The sequence below is a fragment of the Panthera pardus genome, unplaced genomic scaffold, assembly GCF_024362965.1.
Source record: "Panthera pardus isolate Hobbes unplaced genomic scaffold, ASM2436296v1 HiC_scaffold_24, whole genome shotgun sequence".
NCBI classification, from domain to species: Eukaryota; Metazoa; Chordata; class Mammalia; order Carnivora; family Felidae; genus Panthera; species Panthera pardus.
This window is the reverse complement of record NW_026526810.1, coordinates 117108832-117124705: the sequence shown is the minus strand read 5'-3', so window position 1 is coordinate 117124705 and position 15874 is coordinate 117108832. Positions and strand designations below refer to the sequence as shown.

Here is a 15874-nt window from a genome sequence, read left to right as displayed (position 1 = left end):
ATGAGCTGTGTAAACCCAAGGCTTTTGAGATTTACCCCTTCTTTTCCAAATCAAAGTTGCCTGGATAAATGCTTAATTGAGATCCGGCATTTGGGGAAATGTTTCTAGGGTCTAATGGTATCAGTATTATCCCCACGCAGGGGAGTTATTTCATAACATGATTGTCAGGAGTGTGATAAATCTATCCCTCCTTCCTGCTTTAGTTTTTTTCCATAGTACTTATCATATGATATAGATTCCATATTATTGATTTTTTATTCTCCCTTTATTAGAATGAAAAGTCCATGAGGACTGAGATTTGAGTCTATTTTGTTTACAGCCATATCTTCAGTGCCTAGAACAGTTCCTGGAACATTGTAGATATCTGTTGAATAGGTAAATAAACAGATAAGTCTTCAAAGGTTAATTATAAGTTTTTCAAAATTCCTTGAAATAGAACTACCATAATAATGCTTATGACGAAAGATGAAATTATATTGAACTATCTGACATTTGTCAAATGCTTTCAGCTATTTTATGAATTCTTCCCCAATTCCATATAGCCTACTGGCTGTAGTGGATTTGGGGTTATTAATTGGGGTGAGCAGAGCAGAATGGAGGCTGGAAGAATAGGTAAGAGGGCTTTACTATATTTCATTGAACCTAAGACACCATCAGTTGTCAGATGCATCATTATATCTACTAAGAAAAAAAAAAATACATGATATACTATCAGCTGCAAGACAACATCCCAAGACAGAGATGGTAAAATGTGAGAAAATATGTCTTAATATTGATGAAGTATGGCATAATAGTCTGTCAGAGTTGATGAGGACATAAAAGTAGAATCAGAGTTATGGAGAAGAGCTAATCTTAAAGAAAATAAAATATGTGTCATATGTTGATTGATTGGCTCTTGACAATAATAATAATACCAGCAGACTTTTGTTTGTTTGTTTGTTTTACTACTCAGTTTGTGCTAGTCATTGTAAGAAACTTACATGGGTTAACCATTTAATACTCATGTCATCCCTGCAGATTGTTTGGTATTTTTTTCTCTAATGAGGAAATTAAAACATAGGAAGTTAATAGCTCAGTGTGTTACATTTGGAGACTAGTGGCGACCGGGTTTGAACTTAGGTAGTCAAGTGCCTATGTTCTCAACTACACTGCTATACTGGAAAAGGTTTAGAATTGATGATGACTAGGTATAGACTTGGGTGACTAGGTGGATAATGAAGCTGTTTGTCAAGGTAGATAACACAGAACAGATTTGGAGAGAACAGTGACAAATCCAGTTTTTTAGCATGTTGAGTTTAGGTGGAAAGGACCTGAAGCCTAACCATGAAAGTCTAGGTAGAACAGTTTTCAGTGCATAATGGGTTAGACATTAAGGAGGAAATTGGGATTAAAGTTAAATATTTGGGATCCAGTAACCCATTGGTGGTAGTTGAAATCATGGGATTTGGATGAGATCGTGTAGGGAGAAGAGAATTAAACTCTAGAACACCAATCTGTAAGGGAAGTACTAAGAAAGAGGTTCTAGCAAATAAGAATAAAGGATTATATGAGAGACAGGAGGGAACCAGAAGAGAATGGTATCTTGGAAACCTAATTGTATAACAGGTTATTTTAGTTTCTGTTCTATGGAAAGTGTAAAGCATTCAAACAAAGGGTTTTAATATAGATGGTTTTTTGCACCCATGCTGTTGATTGCTAAATGTAATAGTCTGATCATGATGCTGAATAAATGTGTCCTAAAAAAAAAAAAAAAAAAAAAGGAAACCTAGGCAGGGCATTTCAGGAAAGGTATAGTCAAGAGTGTCCAATGTGGCGGACAGGTTAAAAAGAAGAACTAAAAACATATTCCATTTGTCAGAGATTGGTGGAGAAGGTCGCTGAGGAATTGTGAGGGGGTTGGATCAAAACAGAGTGCATAGTATTCAACAGGAGACTGGGTGGTTTTCCCCATCCTTTCTTTAGGAAGTGCTTTGTGTTCATGTGTGGTGAGATGACAGTAAAGCTGTAAGAAATTACCTTTATGTAAAGAATATGTAATTTAGAAATATGCTGTAGATATTCTGAAATTTTTAGGCATTTTTTAAATTCGAAAAACAGATATAGGAGGGGTGTTTTAACCACTCTTTAATGTAGTACAAAAGCAGCATAAGAGCTTAAAAAGAGAACCAGAGATTGTGAAAGCCCAGCACTTTTTATTTTTATTTTATTTTATTTTATTTTATTATTATTTTTTTAATGTTTACTTATTTTGAGAGTGAGAGAAAGAGAGAAAGAAAATCCCAAGCAGGCTCTGGGCTGTTAGCACAGGGCCCCACACAGGGCTAGGTGCCAGGAACCATGAGATCATGACCTGAGCCCAAATCAAGAGTTCTGCACTTAACAAACTGAGCCCCCCAGGCGCCCCCCAGCACTTTCATTTTAAAGTTAATGAGTTGCCTATCAGGAACAACCCTTGCCTCCTGCTATTTCATTTACATAATTCTATACTTTTTACTTATTTATGTTAATTAAAAGGAGTTAATAATGGTCATCATAGGTGATTTAGCATACTGAATTATGTACAGGAGGACTTTGGACAAGTAGCTCTATAAATGTTATATTTCTTTGGCTTTTGGCTTCACCTTTATTAGTTTTCTGAGTCTAACAAATGCCTATATGTTACCCATATTTTTTCTCACAATATATATTTTCCCCATCTAGAACTACCCTTATGCTTTTTTAAAATTTAAATGTAAAATATTTTAATGAAATACTCTATTTACTATTAATATTTGAAGGATATTGTGTTATCACCTCATTATGATTTCAACAAAAATTTTGGTAGAGCCTTTTTATGGAATCAAAAGACCAAGGATTTGAACTCTTGCTACTTGCTGGCTTTTTGACCTCAGTCAAGTTACTTAACCTTTTTGCACCTCATCAATAAAATGGGACTAGTAATGTCTTTATCACAGGGTTTTTGTGGTATTACTTTGTAAACCTTAGAGTGAGGTGTAAATGTAATAATAAAACCGCAACAAGAAGTACGTTCTTAGTCAAATTTAGGCATTAGCGTGCTGGTAAATATTTCAAAATAGGCTCTCAGGGAGTACAGGGGGAAACACTGATTTACAGGATTTGTCGGGTTTAGTGTTATATAAATACATCATTTGATTTCAGACTGTGAAAGAAGATATCACCGAAGAGGGACAGTGTCGCGAAGAGATGGGCACAGCTGGTTCTTAAGGCTCCCTGAGCCAGCTCCAGCTTGCCGTTGGCTTTAGGGGGAACCTTGTATACCTAAGAGTTTCACTGATCATAAAGAAAAGGCAGAGCGTTCTCTTGAAACCTAAAATCATAATTGAGCAATTTTCCTGATGAGAAACTTTATTTTGTAGTTTTATTTTTGGGTTGTGAAAACAGGATTCCTCATTAAAAATCAATTCTTTTGTTAATTTAAAATGGCATCTAGTCTTAGGTGAATTTTGTGAGGTGAATATACTATAGATTTTGTCGAAAGCTGACAAAACTTCCTTTCAGGACATTGATTCCAGTGATCTAATTCCTACATCCCTGATTACACATGTATAATACACTTGTAAAAAGAAAAGAAACATATATTTTAGGAGTTAATATATTTTAAGCAGATCATAGGTAGTTGCTTACAGCCTGTTGGTAACTGGTAGGTATGACCAGTTAACAATGACAAGTGTATGCAGCTGGTTTTTTTAAAAATGACAAATTTACCTTTTTAAAGGCAGTGCAGCAGAGTAGTTGAAAGCATGGACATTAGAGAGAACTCTTGGGTTCACATCCTGGCTCTGCAGTTACTCATTACATATCCTGGGCCAAGCTATGAGTGTCTCTGGGCATCAGCTTCAAAAAAGGAGGCAGTAAAAGTAGTACCTCCCTGGTCGGGTTCCTGTGAGGACCAAATGAGGGAAAACTATGCAGAGAGGTCTGAGAGTAGTGCAGTGCCTGACGTATAGCAAGTGTGTATGTTGTTGTTATTTTTAAATTCATTTAAAATGTTAAATGTTTATTTAAAATAACACTTAAAATGGTATCTTAAGTTTCACGTGCCTGACAAATCTTTATTGAATCCCATACATGGAATAGATTATTTCTCACTTTTTCTGAAACTTGATTCTGGCTTATTCCAAAAAAAAAAAAAAAAAAAAAAAAAAAAAGAGCAAATACCAGGTACTTTCTTATGCTGTTGGTACTGAAACAATCACTGGCAAACTCCTTTTCACGTTAAATTATTTGTAGTTGCTTGGCTGCCATGATTCATAATCCTTTTAGCCTCAAGGGTGGTTCGGTAATTTTGTGGTACTGAAAATACATAATTCTTTCACAAAACCCAGGATCGTAGATGAAGAAACTGATCAGTCAGTACTGTGTCTTAGTATTTCCTTTTGGGGCGCTTCTGTCATAAGCCCTCAGCAGAGTTGGTGTCCCCTCCCTGGGCTGTCACAGTATCTGCTTCTGCCTTTATTAACACTCCTCATTCGTTGTTGTGGAACGGATAGCTGCATCTGATGCCTCTACTCTTCATATTCGTTATCTCCGCACCTAGTGTGGTACCTTTCACTGAGGAAGTGCTCTGCGAGCGCTGAGGAGTGATTGAATAAACGCAAAGGGCATTTCCTTTGTGTGTATGTTTCTGGACAGCTGCGTAGAGCAAAATCTTGAAGTTTTTGCCCACTGATCAAATGTGTACTTTTTTGGTGTACAATTTGCCTGTGGCCAGTGGACTTTCTCTTTTCTTCTCTTTTTCTCAGGCAGAAAGCATAGAAGATAAGAATACAGCTAAAGTCCATCGTTGTCAGCTAGAGAAGTTGAAATCACAGTGTGACAGGCTGACAGAGGAATTAACCCAGAATGAACAGGAGAACAAAAAACTGAAGCTAAAATATCAGAGTTTGAAGGACCAGCTAGAAGAAAAGGTAAAAATATGAACGAATGCTCATTTTAAAGACGAATTCAAATTTCTTCTAGGATTTCTTCTTAGGATACGTTTTATGTATTAATAAATGCTAATTGTAGTCTTTCATAGGTAAATTGTATTGGTGCCAGAATAAAATGTTAGTTTATTAAAATGATGGATTTTTATTCTTTGAACCAACTGTTAACATTCTACTACATTAGATGTTTAAGTTTCTTCTGGGTCTTGAAATAGTTTAGAGGCAAGGTAGCAAAGAAAGGAATTCTGGTTTATTGAGGACGTGCTATACGTCAGGCATTTATGCTAGTTTATTTACATATGTGTCCTTATTCAGTTCTCACAACTCTGGGTTGGATTTTATTGATCCCTTTTAACCTATGAGGAAACTGAGGCTCAAAATAAAACCTGTAATAGTTAAGTGCACGCTATATGATAGGCACTTTTAATGCTCATGGTAATTTTGTGAAATAGATACTATTATGCTCATTTTTGCACTTGTAGAGATGGAATCTTAAGAAGGTTGGTAACCTTGGAACATCCCTAGCAGGCTTACCACTTTCCTTTCAGTAGATGTGTGTGAATTTATTTTGAGTATCTGCTGTACACAGGAATTGGGTAGAATATGAGGGACTTTTAGAGAGTCACTACTTTTGTGGCAAAAGTCAACTAAATATAGAAGACAGAATATTTTTCTTCTACCTGCTTCCAAAAAGGATTTGCAATTGAGTGTGATAGAAGTCAAATGTAAATAAAGATGACCATTGAAATACTGATAGTAGAAGACAGCGTAAACTGGGCCAAATGAATCCTGTACTTGATAAGGGTTACTAGCATCTGTGAGGAAGGTGCTACCATTGGGTAGGATATCATAAAATGCTTCATAAACCTTCCTTAACGCTTTACTGATCTTTTCCTCTTTTTTGTATTTTGCAAAATTCCTATATTTTGTACACACACACACACACACAGTTTTTTGTTTTTTTTTTTTACCTTTCTAGTAATTCTTAAAATCAAGGAAATAAGATAGAAGTTAGGTGTTTATGATTAAATGTGCTAAATTAAGTTGCTGAATTTAAGCCTACAATCTTGACAACTGCTGCAATTTAGTTCTTATGTCATGTTTTGGTTTTAGTGTGTCCAGTGTTCACACATATTTACTGTATCTCTTGCCAGGGTGTAGTTGCTGTGGAGATAATGCAAAACATTCCAACTTTTCTGTAATTAAAATTCTAGTCAGAAGATTGTGTTAACATGTTTTATATTTACCTATTTACATTTAAGAAATAGTGGTTCAAATTTCATATATTGGAATGTAAAGTTTATCTTGTTCTGCTTAAATATTTCTTCACTGATTCTGTTCATGATGTTCTAGATATATATGTTCTCAGGCATTCAGATAAATGGAGCATTTACCTTAGGACAGAGTTTCAAGAATTATTGACTGTATTCCATTGCTATGTATTGAGCATCTAGTATGTGGCAGGCCTTGTGCCGGGTGGTGAGGGTTGGATGTAGGTAAGACACAGGTCTGCAACTGAATGCTTATGACTGGATTGTGAAAAACTAAATCCCTTTCAGTTGTTAAAACTGTATTGTTGAGTCTTGACATTGGGTACTAATGCAGAGAAAAGATATCTCCTGAGTCTAAACTGGAGAATGATCTTAAAGATACAATAGTCTTAAACACACACACACACACACACACACACACACACACACACATATATATATATATATATATATATATATATATATATACACCTTATATGCTTGCTTTTCTTTAATAAACTTTTTGTGTGTGTGATTATATACTTTTGGTTGACTTAGCTGTTTATGTTGACTCATGCCTTAGTATATGGCTACATATGAATCAAAATTTTGTTGGGTCAGGGCGTCTGGGTGGCTCAGTTATTTTGAGTGTCTGATTCTTGTTTTCAGCTCAGGTCATGGTCTTACAGTGAGTTTGAGTCCCCCATTGGGCTCTGCACTGACAGTGTGGAGCTTGCTTGGGATTCTCTCTCTCTCCATCCCCACCTCCTCTCTCTTTCTGTCTCTCTGCACCCCCACCTCAAAATAAATATTTTTTTGTTGCGTTAAGCCATCTATAAATAGGTCTGAGAGGTGATAATAGTATTAGTGGCTATGGGCAGAACGTTGAGTGTCAATCATTTTCTAGCCGTATGTCTTTGGGCAAGTTGCTTAAAACTCAAAGCCTGTTTTATCATCTTTGAAAAGATGATAGAATTAAATGTGAAAGTAATTCTATTATAGAATTAAATGTGAAAATGTATATAAAGTGCTTGGCAGAGTAACTGATATCTAATAAGCTATTAGTAGTGTCAATTAGTAGATGCCATTATTTTGTTATTGTTGTGTTTCCAGATATTGCTGGTTAGTGGTTCAACCAAACAGTCAACCAATCAGCGAGTATTGACTGCCTGTGTTTAGTCTAATAATGTGTTAGGCAGTGAGGGGCCAGGGAACTGGGAATAAAAATTATTGCACAGCTATGCAGATTGGAAGTTGAGAACGAGACTGTGTTGAGTCACTTGAGACAGATGGCCCCCAAAAGGAGGCTCCCTTGTGAAAAGACCTGGCAGTTCTATCAGCAAGTGATATTGAAGGCACGTGTGTTAAGCAAACCAAACAGGTGGGAGGTATTATAATATGTTTTCTATTGGAGGACAGGAATCAAATCTTGATTGTTTTTCCATCCCCAAGATCAGGCATAGAGCCAGGTACACAGTAGATAATTTATAAGTAAATTGTGGGTAAAGAGGTGTGTGTGTATACACACATACATGCTTATACATGTATGTAACAGATAAAAAATATGGATAACCTATGGGTATGTGTGTGTGTGTGTGTGTGTGTGTGTGTGTGTGTGTGTGTGTGTTGTGGCCAGACTGCAGAAGATAAAAACAAGAAAAGATGAAAATACATTTTCAGTGGGGGAAAAAAAAAAAGGCCCTGTGACTTGTAGCCCACAGATTACTATGTGAGCAGTGCAAGTGAACTTGGTAAATGGGGCCTTTTGCATTGAAGAGGTTTCAAATGTGGTTTTTCTGCAATCCAAGGGGAAGCCTTTCTTGTTTGCCTAACACAGCATTATTCTTGCATGCCCGTCTTATGGCGTTAATACACACTTCCCCTCTTTTTTTTTTTTTTTAAGTGTTTATTTATTTTAGAGAGAGCGAGTGTGAGCCGGGGAGGGGCAGAGAGAGAGGGAGACAGAGGATCTGAAGTGGGCTCTGCACTGACAGTGGAGAGCCTGATTCAGGGCTCGACCTCACGAACCATGAGATCACGACCTGAGCCCAAGTCTGCCACTTAACCTACTGAGCCACCCTGGTGCAGCATACTTCCTTCTTTTTTAAATGTCTTGCTACTATTTTGACTGCATACTTTAGGTCTTTGTTTTTTGTCATGTTCTTACTTGGTAAGCTAAGAAATGTTAAAATTTCATCAAAATTCATATAAAGCATTAGCATCAGCAGCCTTAATCAGGCGATCAGGAGAAGATTGCTGTTAGTATATATGCACAGAATAACTAACTTTAGCATATTTTCCTAGTGCATTCAGTGGTGATATGTGGTAATAAAATGCATTTTTTTCCAACATCTGATTTTGCTTTAACATCAAATGTTATTTTTCAATTTTACATGACAAAGAGAACAAGTATTATGCAACCACAGAATTTTTGCATATGCATTTAAAACTTTATTATGAGCTTCTTACCAGGGAAAAAGCTCTCATGAAGTGTTAGAGATAGAACTTTTTCTCCATCTATAGTGTCATTGAAATTTATTATTCCTTTTGCTTAAAATTTTAAAAGAAAGTATTTGATTTCTTTTGTTCTAAAAGGTTATTAATATTAATCTTTTTATTTTTCTGGTTTTACCTGGAAACTCATAATGTTGTTTATTTTATCAGAAATCTATTTTTATTAGTTTCCCTGAAATCTAACTCATCAAAAAGTTCATGTATAATTAAGTCATTTTTGCTCAGCAGGTCAACATCAAAATTTATATAGTGAAGGTTTTAAATGTTTTATCTATACAGACCTATATCTGATCCAACCTAAAAAAATTATTAAAGTATGAGTTTATTAATGATTATTAATGGTCATTTTTGTGGAGCTTTTCAAATAATTTTGTAGTGTAAGTATTAAACATTGTTTTTAATTTTGAACATATTTACATAATGTTTGAGACATAACTGGTGTCTAAAAAAATTGGGAGAATATTATTTTGTAGATTATTCTGTTCATACTATGTGTATTATCTTGAACCTTATGTTTTAGAAGAATGTTTTATGAAAAAATATATAAAATATTTTATGCAGATACATTTATAAGCAATGCAAAAAATGCTATAAAAATGTGAATAATATTCTGAGATGTTTTCCTATGTCCAATGCAGACATAATGAAGACATTAATTTTCAGGAATTAGGGAAACAATTTAATTGGGCATATTCATTTTTATAAATTCTGAAATTATAGGTTTAGAAAATATATTGTTCTTTATAAGGGAACACTTAAAAAGTATGAAAACAGGGACTCAGTGGGTTAAGTGTCTGACTTCGGCTCATGTCATCATCTCAGAGTTCGTGAGTTCAAGCCCCACATCAGGCTCTGTGTTGACAGCTCAGAGCCTGGAGCCTGTTTCAGATTCTGTGTCTCCCTCTCTCCCTGCTCTTCCCCCACTTGTGCTGTCTGCCTGTCTATCTGTCTGTCTCTCTCTCTCAAAAATAAATATTAAAAAAATTTTTTTAATTAAAAATTAAAAAAATTATAAAGCAAATTTTCATTGTGGAAAATGCAGGGTACTTTATAGGGAAGGTTTAAAAACTCACCTATAATCTCACCACCTAACTTTCCTACATTCAGTTTTTGGTGAAATTCTTTTCAGGGTTCTTTTCTATACACACAGATACTCAGGTCCCATTTAGGATCATTTGCCATGCACAGCTTCATAGTCTGAATTTGCATGTCATTGAACATTTTTCAAAATCAAGTTTATTTGGGGTGCCTGGGTGGCTCAGTTGGTTGAGCATCTGCCCTCGGCTCAGGTCATGATCTCTCAGTTTGTGAGTTTGAGCCCTGCATCGGGCTCTGTGCTGACAGCTCAGAGCCTGGAGCCTGCTTCAGATTCTGTGCCTCCTCCTCTCTTTCCCCTCTCATGCTCTATCTCTCAATAATAAATAGATGTTAAGAAAAAAAAATTTTTTTTTAATTGTTTATTTAACACCCAGTATTTTATCTGGTGAATGTGGCATTCTTTTGTTGTTGATTACATTACTGTTTTTTCTATTTTAAAATTATAGATCAAGTAATTTCTATCCAAATAATCTAGTACTTTCCGTATTTGGATATTTCATTTGTATTTTTTACTGATTTAATTCTAAGCAGAATTATGCAAATATGCTTCTTGCTACTAGATATTCAAATCTGGAAGAGAAAGACATTTACTCTCTTCATTTTGCTTTCTCCTTTAATCCACCCCTAAACACAACCACATGTAGAACTTCCTCTGTTACTGGAGATGCTGTCACATGGATACATATACCTTGTGATTATAGCTAGCCATGGCAACGTTGGAAGATTTTTCAGTAGTTTGTTTTTCTGCCCCATATCTGTATGCTAGATTTTGATTTTTTTTAATAAACATTGTCTCAGATTTACAAGATCGCACTGTAATATTGTGCAGAGGTGGTGGTTCCCAAAACATTTGGCACCAGTGTAATTCTAAAGTATGAAAGAGCCTTGAACAGTACCAACCTCCCCATTCTCCCCCCTTCTTTTATAGATGAGGCAGTTCTGACCTAAAGAGTTAGTTGACTTGCCCAAGTGTTCTCAGCTGTCCATTGGTAGAAATGGAAATAGGAATCAGGTTTACCAATCCTATTCTCTCTATTGTATCAGAATTTATAGGACCTACTATATTGATTATATAGGTTATTTGGGATGTTTAGTTATCTCATATAATTCTTGCTTATTTCTGTAGTATACTGACTTCTCTTTAGAGGACTTTTTTTCTCTGTTATTCTTTCAGGAAATGAGAATCCTTGATGAAACAATTAGGAGCACGTTAAAGCCACAGATGGTGCGACATCCAGGGCAGTTCATAGGAACCTAAGTTGTTGAGTAGATCAGGATTCATAGAAATGTATTTTTGTTCCTTCCCACAAAATGCTTTATTCAAGTTATTTGTGAAGCGACACCTAGCAACATATTTTAAAGCTATGATTATATTGGATTAAAACATTTAGGAGATAGTTTTCTTATACAAAATGTGGATCTTTGAAAAATGGTAATTACAATTCTCATTTGCAAATGTAATCATGATACCCATTTTTACAGATGGTGGAGACTGAGGTTAAGAGTGTAATATAGTGACTTGCCCAACATTGCACAGCTTGTGGTAGAATCAGGATATGAGCAAAAATTCCTTGTATTTTTTCCCTTTATTTGCTGCCAGTAAAATGACTCACATTTGTATCTTTTCATTGAACTCATAGTGTTGAATTTAAATTTAGGGTTATTATATTCAACAGATTACCATATACTCTTTTATTTTTTTAGCTTTACACCAATTTTGGAAAAGGAGTCATCAGATTTTGTTAGAAAAATCAAATTAAAACCTGATATTGTGACATAAAATATATCCATGGCAAGAAAATATGAATCAATGTTGTTTAATTTTGTGTTTCAGTTCTAATTTGACCATCTGTTAAGGACTGCTACTTTTCATGATGTGGAAAAATACATATGATTGTCAGATGCCTATTCTATAAAATATTCACTACTTTGCAAAATCACATTTCTGTATTTTCTTTTACTAAAAACTCAGATCGTAGCAGGCACAGTTCTCTGATTTCAGTGGTGTGTGTGTGTGTGTGTGTGTGTGTGTGTGTGTGTATTTGTTTTTTGTTTTTGTGTGTGTGTGTGTGTGTGTGTGTTTCAGTACAAAAAGAAATAGAAGCAAATGAGTTGTGACTTTTTTCACTTACTTTAGGTCATTTTTAAGCAGACTTCCTTTTTCTTTTGTGTTTCATCTATTTTAAAAGTCTTAAGTAGGATAAAGCTGTAGCTACCACATATTAATTTGGAGGCAAATTTAAAGCAGATACTCTAAATAAACACTGACTACGATGTTACAAGTAATTTCCTTTGAGATTGCTGTCATCTTAAAAAAAAAACCAAAAAAACAAAAATAATAAGATGGTCAAATTAAAGGTAAAATGATAAATTTTGTATATGTCATTTATAAAGTGATTTTAATTGAACCACTTATAGTCATTAAGTCCAGGGTAGTCCTTGACTTTTACAGAGAACTGGCTGAAGCATAAGACTGCTTACCATGTATGAAATACTATGCCAGATTTTACGAAGCAAGTTTAAAATGCAAAGGTGACATGACTATGCATTGACTGGGTTGGGGGGCAGTTACACATGCAGCTGTGGCAGAGGATGGGGCAAGAAGCAAAAGTTGTATAGAAGTACATTTGGTCTCTACTTTCCAAAATGGAACGTAGGTATGGAGAAGCCATTTTCAAACTCTGTTCCATTGGCAGTGACTTTTCCACGAACCATTTGCAATCAAGGAGGTCCACTTTAAATAAAGGTAATGAGTGAAGTCAGAGTTTGCATCTTTATCATTCCTGATTTGGACTTGATTGAGAGGCCTGCCATTTAATCCTTAATTCATTGAGTGGTTGATAACTACAGGGGCTTGAGAGGAAAGTAGTCTTGTTGGACACTATCCTTTAAAATCCTGTACTGTTAGTTTGATTTCATTTAATTTTGAAATTGTGAGTGATACCCATAGTGTAGGAATTAGGCTAAATAATGGTACACATGGTTGTGGTGTGGAAAGCCAAGGGGAAAAGTTCTATATTATATCTGTTTCAGTGCTTTGTTGGAAGTTAAGCAGGCCTAGCCTGCTTGCTTTGGTAGACCCTAAAAGGAAACATAAAATGAATGTCCAGGTTTGTTTTCATTGAGGTTTCTTTCTTTCTTTCTTTTTTTTTTAATCACAATTTAAAATGACTGAATCTGTTTTGTCATTTAATGTTGAACAAGTAATATTCTGTTAATTTTAGGAACAAAAACAAACAGGAGGTACTCATTGCTTACATAAGTTATATTATTTAGAAATTTGTTTTTAAACTTTTCCCCCATATTCTTTCATAAGAATAAATGCATGCTTAAGCATCTTTTAAGAAATAAAAAAAAGGAGAAGAAATCCTGATGGTTTTTAAAGACACTGTAAGCTTATAAACATTTGTCTGGTGATGAATGATGCATTTTTTTCTTTTGAAAATTAAACAATGTTCGTTCCAAATGCATAATTTGAAACTCTAGTTGTTTGTTTCCTTGTCCATATTTTGTTTCAGAAATAGAAATGCATCAAAAGTGGCTGATTTTAAATAACTAACGTTATTTCTGTTTCCCAGCATTTGACTTAAGAGAAATACGTAATGATTGCAAAATGGCCCTAAAACTTAATGAATGCATAAAATACCCTTCAGTGGTATTTTTGTTTCCAACTTTGAATATTAATTTCTAGGAATGTATCCAGTACATATCCTGACACCTTTCTGATTATGCTGCCAATGATCTTTGTATTGCTCAATATTCCCCTAGAAAAAGATACTTAAAAAGCCTGAGGCAAGAATAATTTCCTTAAGTGGGGTTAGAAGTTTAAATCTGAATTTCCATTTTTTGGTTTCTGTTTTATGGATAACTTTCCTATGCCTGCTTAAGACTAGGCTCTGGATCGGAAAGTCTTTCATACTCAAATTTTAATGTGCGTTACTTTTTTTCAGTTAGCTCTACTGTTTTACTAATGCTCTCAGTTCTTATTCTTAGTATGCTATTAATCCTAACTTCTTCCCTTCCTTTGAAGGAAATAGTGTAAAGCATCTGCTTACAGAGGAGAAGAGAGTATATCTAACCCACAAAATAGGTGCAATTTTACTTTAGGAAACCAATCTTCTAGTAGGAATTACAATGTTCTTTTGCTTTTTAAATACATGTAAAGAATCATCTCATTCTCTCACACATGGATCCGTACTTAATTTGTCAGCAGACCTTATTGATTCTACCCTTAAAACTTACTCTGCATCTGATTGCTTCTTGCCACAAGGCAGTGCTCTCACTTTTGTGACATCACCTTGCCTTGATGGTTACAATAACCTGTAATTGACAAGATGATTGCCTTCAATGAATTTACTAATTAATTTATTGCAAAAATAAACTTACAGAAACACAAGCAGTCACTTGAGTTCAGAGGTTCTGTTTTTTTTTCATTATCATATAGTTGGGGTCTATTCTGCCTAGTACATAGAGAATACACACACACACAAATGCTCACAGGATGAATGGAACGTAGGAGAATATATATGTTTCAGAAAGATTTATCGATCGACTGCTGTGTGACACACTACTAGGTACTGGGATGTTTAAATAAAGAATAAGATCTCTACCCAACAGGAACTCACAGTCTGGTGGGGAGACAGACATAAAAGACACTCAAATAGTAAGAACTCTAGGGGAAGCTTGTGTAAAGTGCCTTGGGAGCATAGAGAAGGGGTAGACATTCCTATTATTCCTAAGAGCTCAGTTATCTGTTGTTGTTATAATATCCATGTGGGTGAGGAGGGAGGTTCCTCATGTTACTGCACTTCTATAGCAAGTAAAAAATTCAGTTTATGACCTTCCCTTGTCCTCTTTATTCCTGAGTAGTGTTGGGTTCACTGAGGATAAAAGATTTACATAGGTTAGATCCATGGAGACTTTTAAAAACTGATCTGAATTGTTGATTGTGGAAGTGTTGCTTTGTTTTATTTTTTGCGTATTTTTTGATACCAATCTAAACATTTAATGTATAGCCGTACTTTGAATTTAAGAAATGCGCCATCATATAAAGATCTTGTATTTTTCAGAAATAAGTTTGTAGAAAGTAGTTATGGTGTGGCCAATACTTAATGTTTTGTTTATTTATTTTCTTGCTGTTTTGCAAGACAGTTTGAACTGCAGTGTGGTAGTTTTCCAGATTAAAGTCTTTTCAGATACCCTGTAATATCTATGGTAGATCCTTCTCTTTTAGTTGTGAAGTTTCTGCCTTGGTTGGCATTTCATTGTAACTTAACTTCCTTGCAGCTGAGTCAACTCTGTTGGCATAAGTAATATGAGCTTTCTTTAGAGAGTTAGATAAATGGCTTCCAGACAGATCCAATTTTTGTTCAGGATAGTTTCATAATTTGCCTTGTAATGCCAGTGTCCTGAATTTAAGGCTTAGGCATAACAGTTATCTTGAGTTATGGAAATATTCTTTCTCAAACTTTTTAGGCAGGGGCGCCTGGGTGGCTCAGTCGGTTGGGCGTCTGACTTCGGCTCAGGTCATGATCTCGTGGTTCATGGGTTCGAGCCCTGCGTTGGGCTCTGTGCTGACACCTCAGAGCCTGGAGCCTGTTTCGGATTCTGTGTCTCCCTCTCTCTCTGGCCCTTCCTCTCTCTTTTTCTCTCTCTCAAATGTAAATAAACATTAAAAAAAAATTTAAAAAAAACTTTTTAGGTGATATGTGCTGGTCTATAGTTTCAACATGCCATGCTTCCAATAACTTTGTATTATATTATGTTAGCTTAAATTCCAACCTTTAATATAATTTGATCTCTCTCTGCCTCTTATCCTATTTCTCCCCCACCTACTGCTGATGTGTTAAAGATGGCCTTGGGGCTGAAATATTGTCATTCTTGATTATTCAATTTAGTTTTCAGTGAAGGAATAGCTTTAACTTTGTAATTAATGACTTATTTAGTCATGGGAGTGTGTTTTATTTGCTAAAATCTTTATTTTAAGGTATATTAAGAACTGTTTTCATGTCATTTAACAACCGTATTGGAAATAACATGGCTTTTCTGGAACTCTTAAGATATTGA

At 35.1% G+C, this 15874-nt stretch overlaps 1 protein-coding gene across 7 annotated transcripts in view; it reads left to right on the top strand.

Moving 5' to 3' along the window:
* CEP128 (centrosomal protein 128) overlaps window positions 1-15874 on the top strand; it is a 383316-nt gene that overhangs the window by 126838 nt on the left and 240604 nt on the right. For all 7 annotated transcript variants that reach the window (XR_008417279.1, XM_053889680.1, XM_053889682.1 and 4 more), the window contains one exon: window positions 4764-4928. Coding sequence is in view for 6 of the 7 variants with exons in the window: in XM_053889680.1 (XP_053745655.1) it covers window positions 4764-4928 (165 nt within the window). In the remaining variant the exon portion in view is untranslated. The remainder of the gene's footprint in view (window positions 1-4763; window positions 4929-15874) is intronic.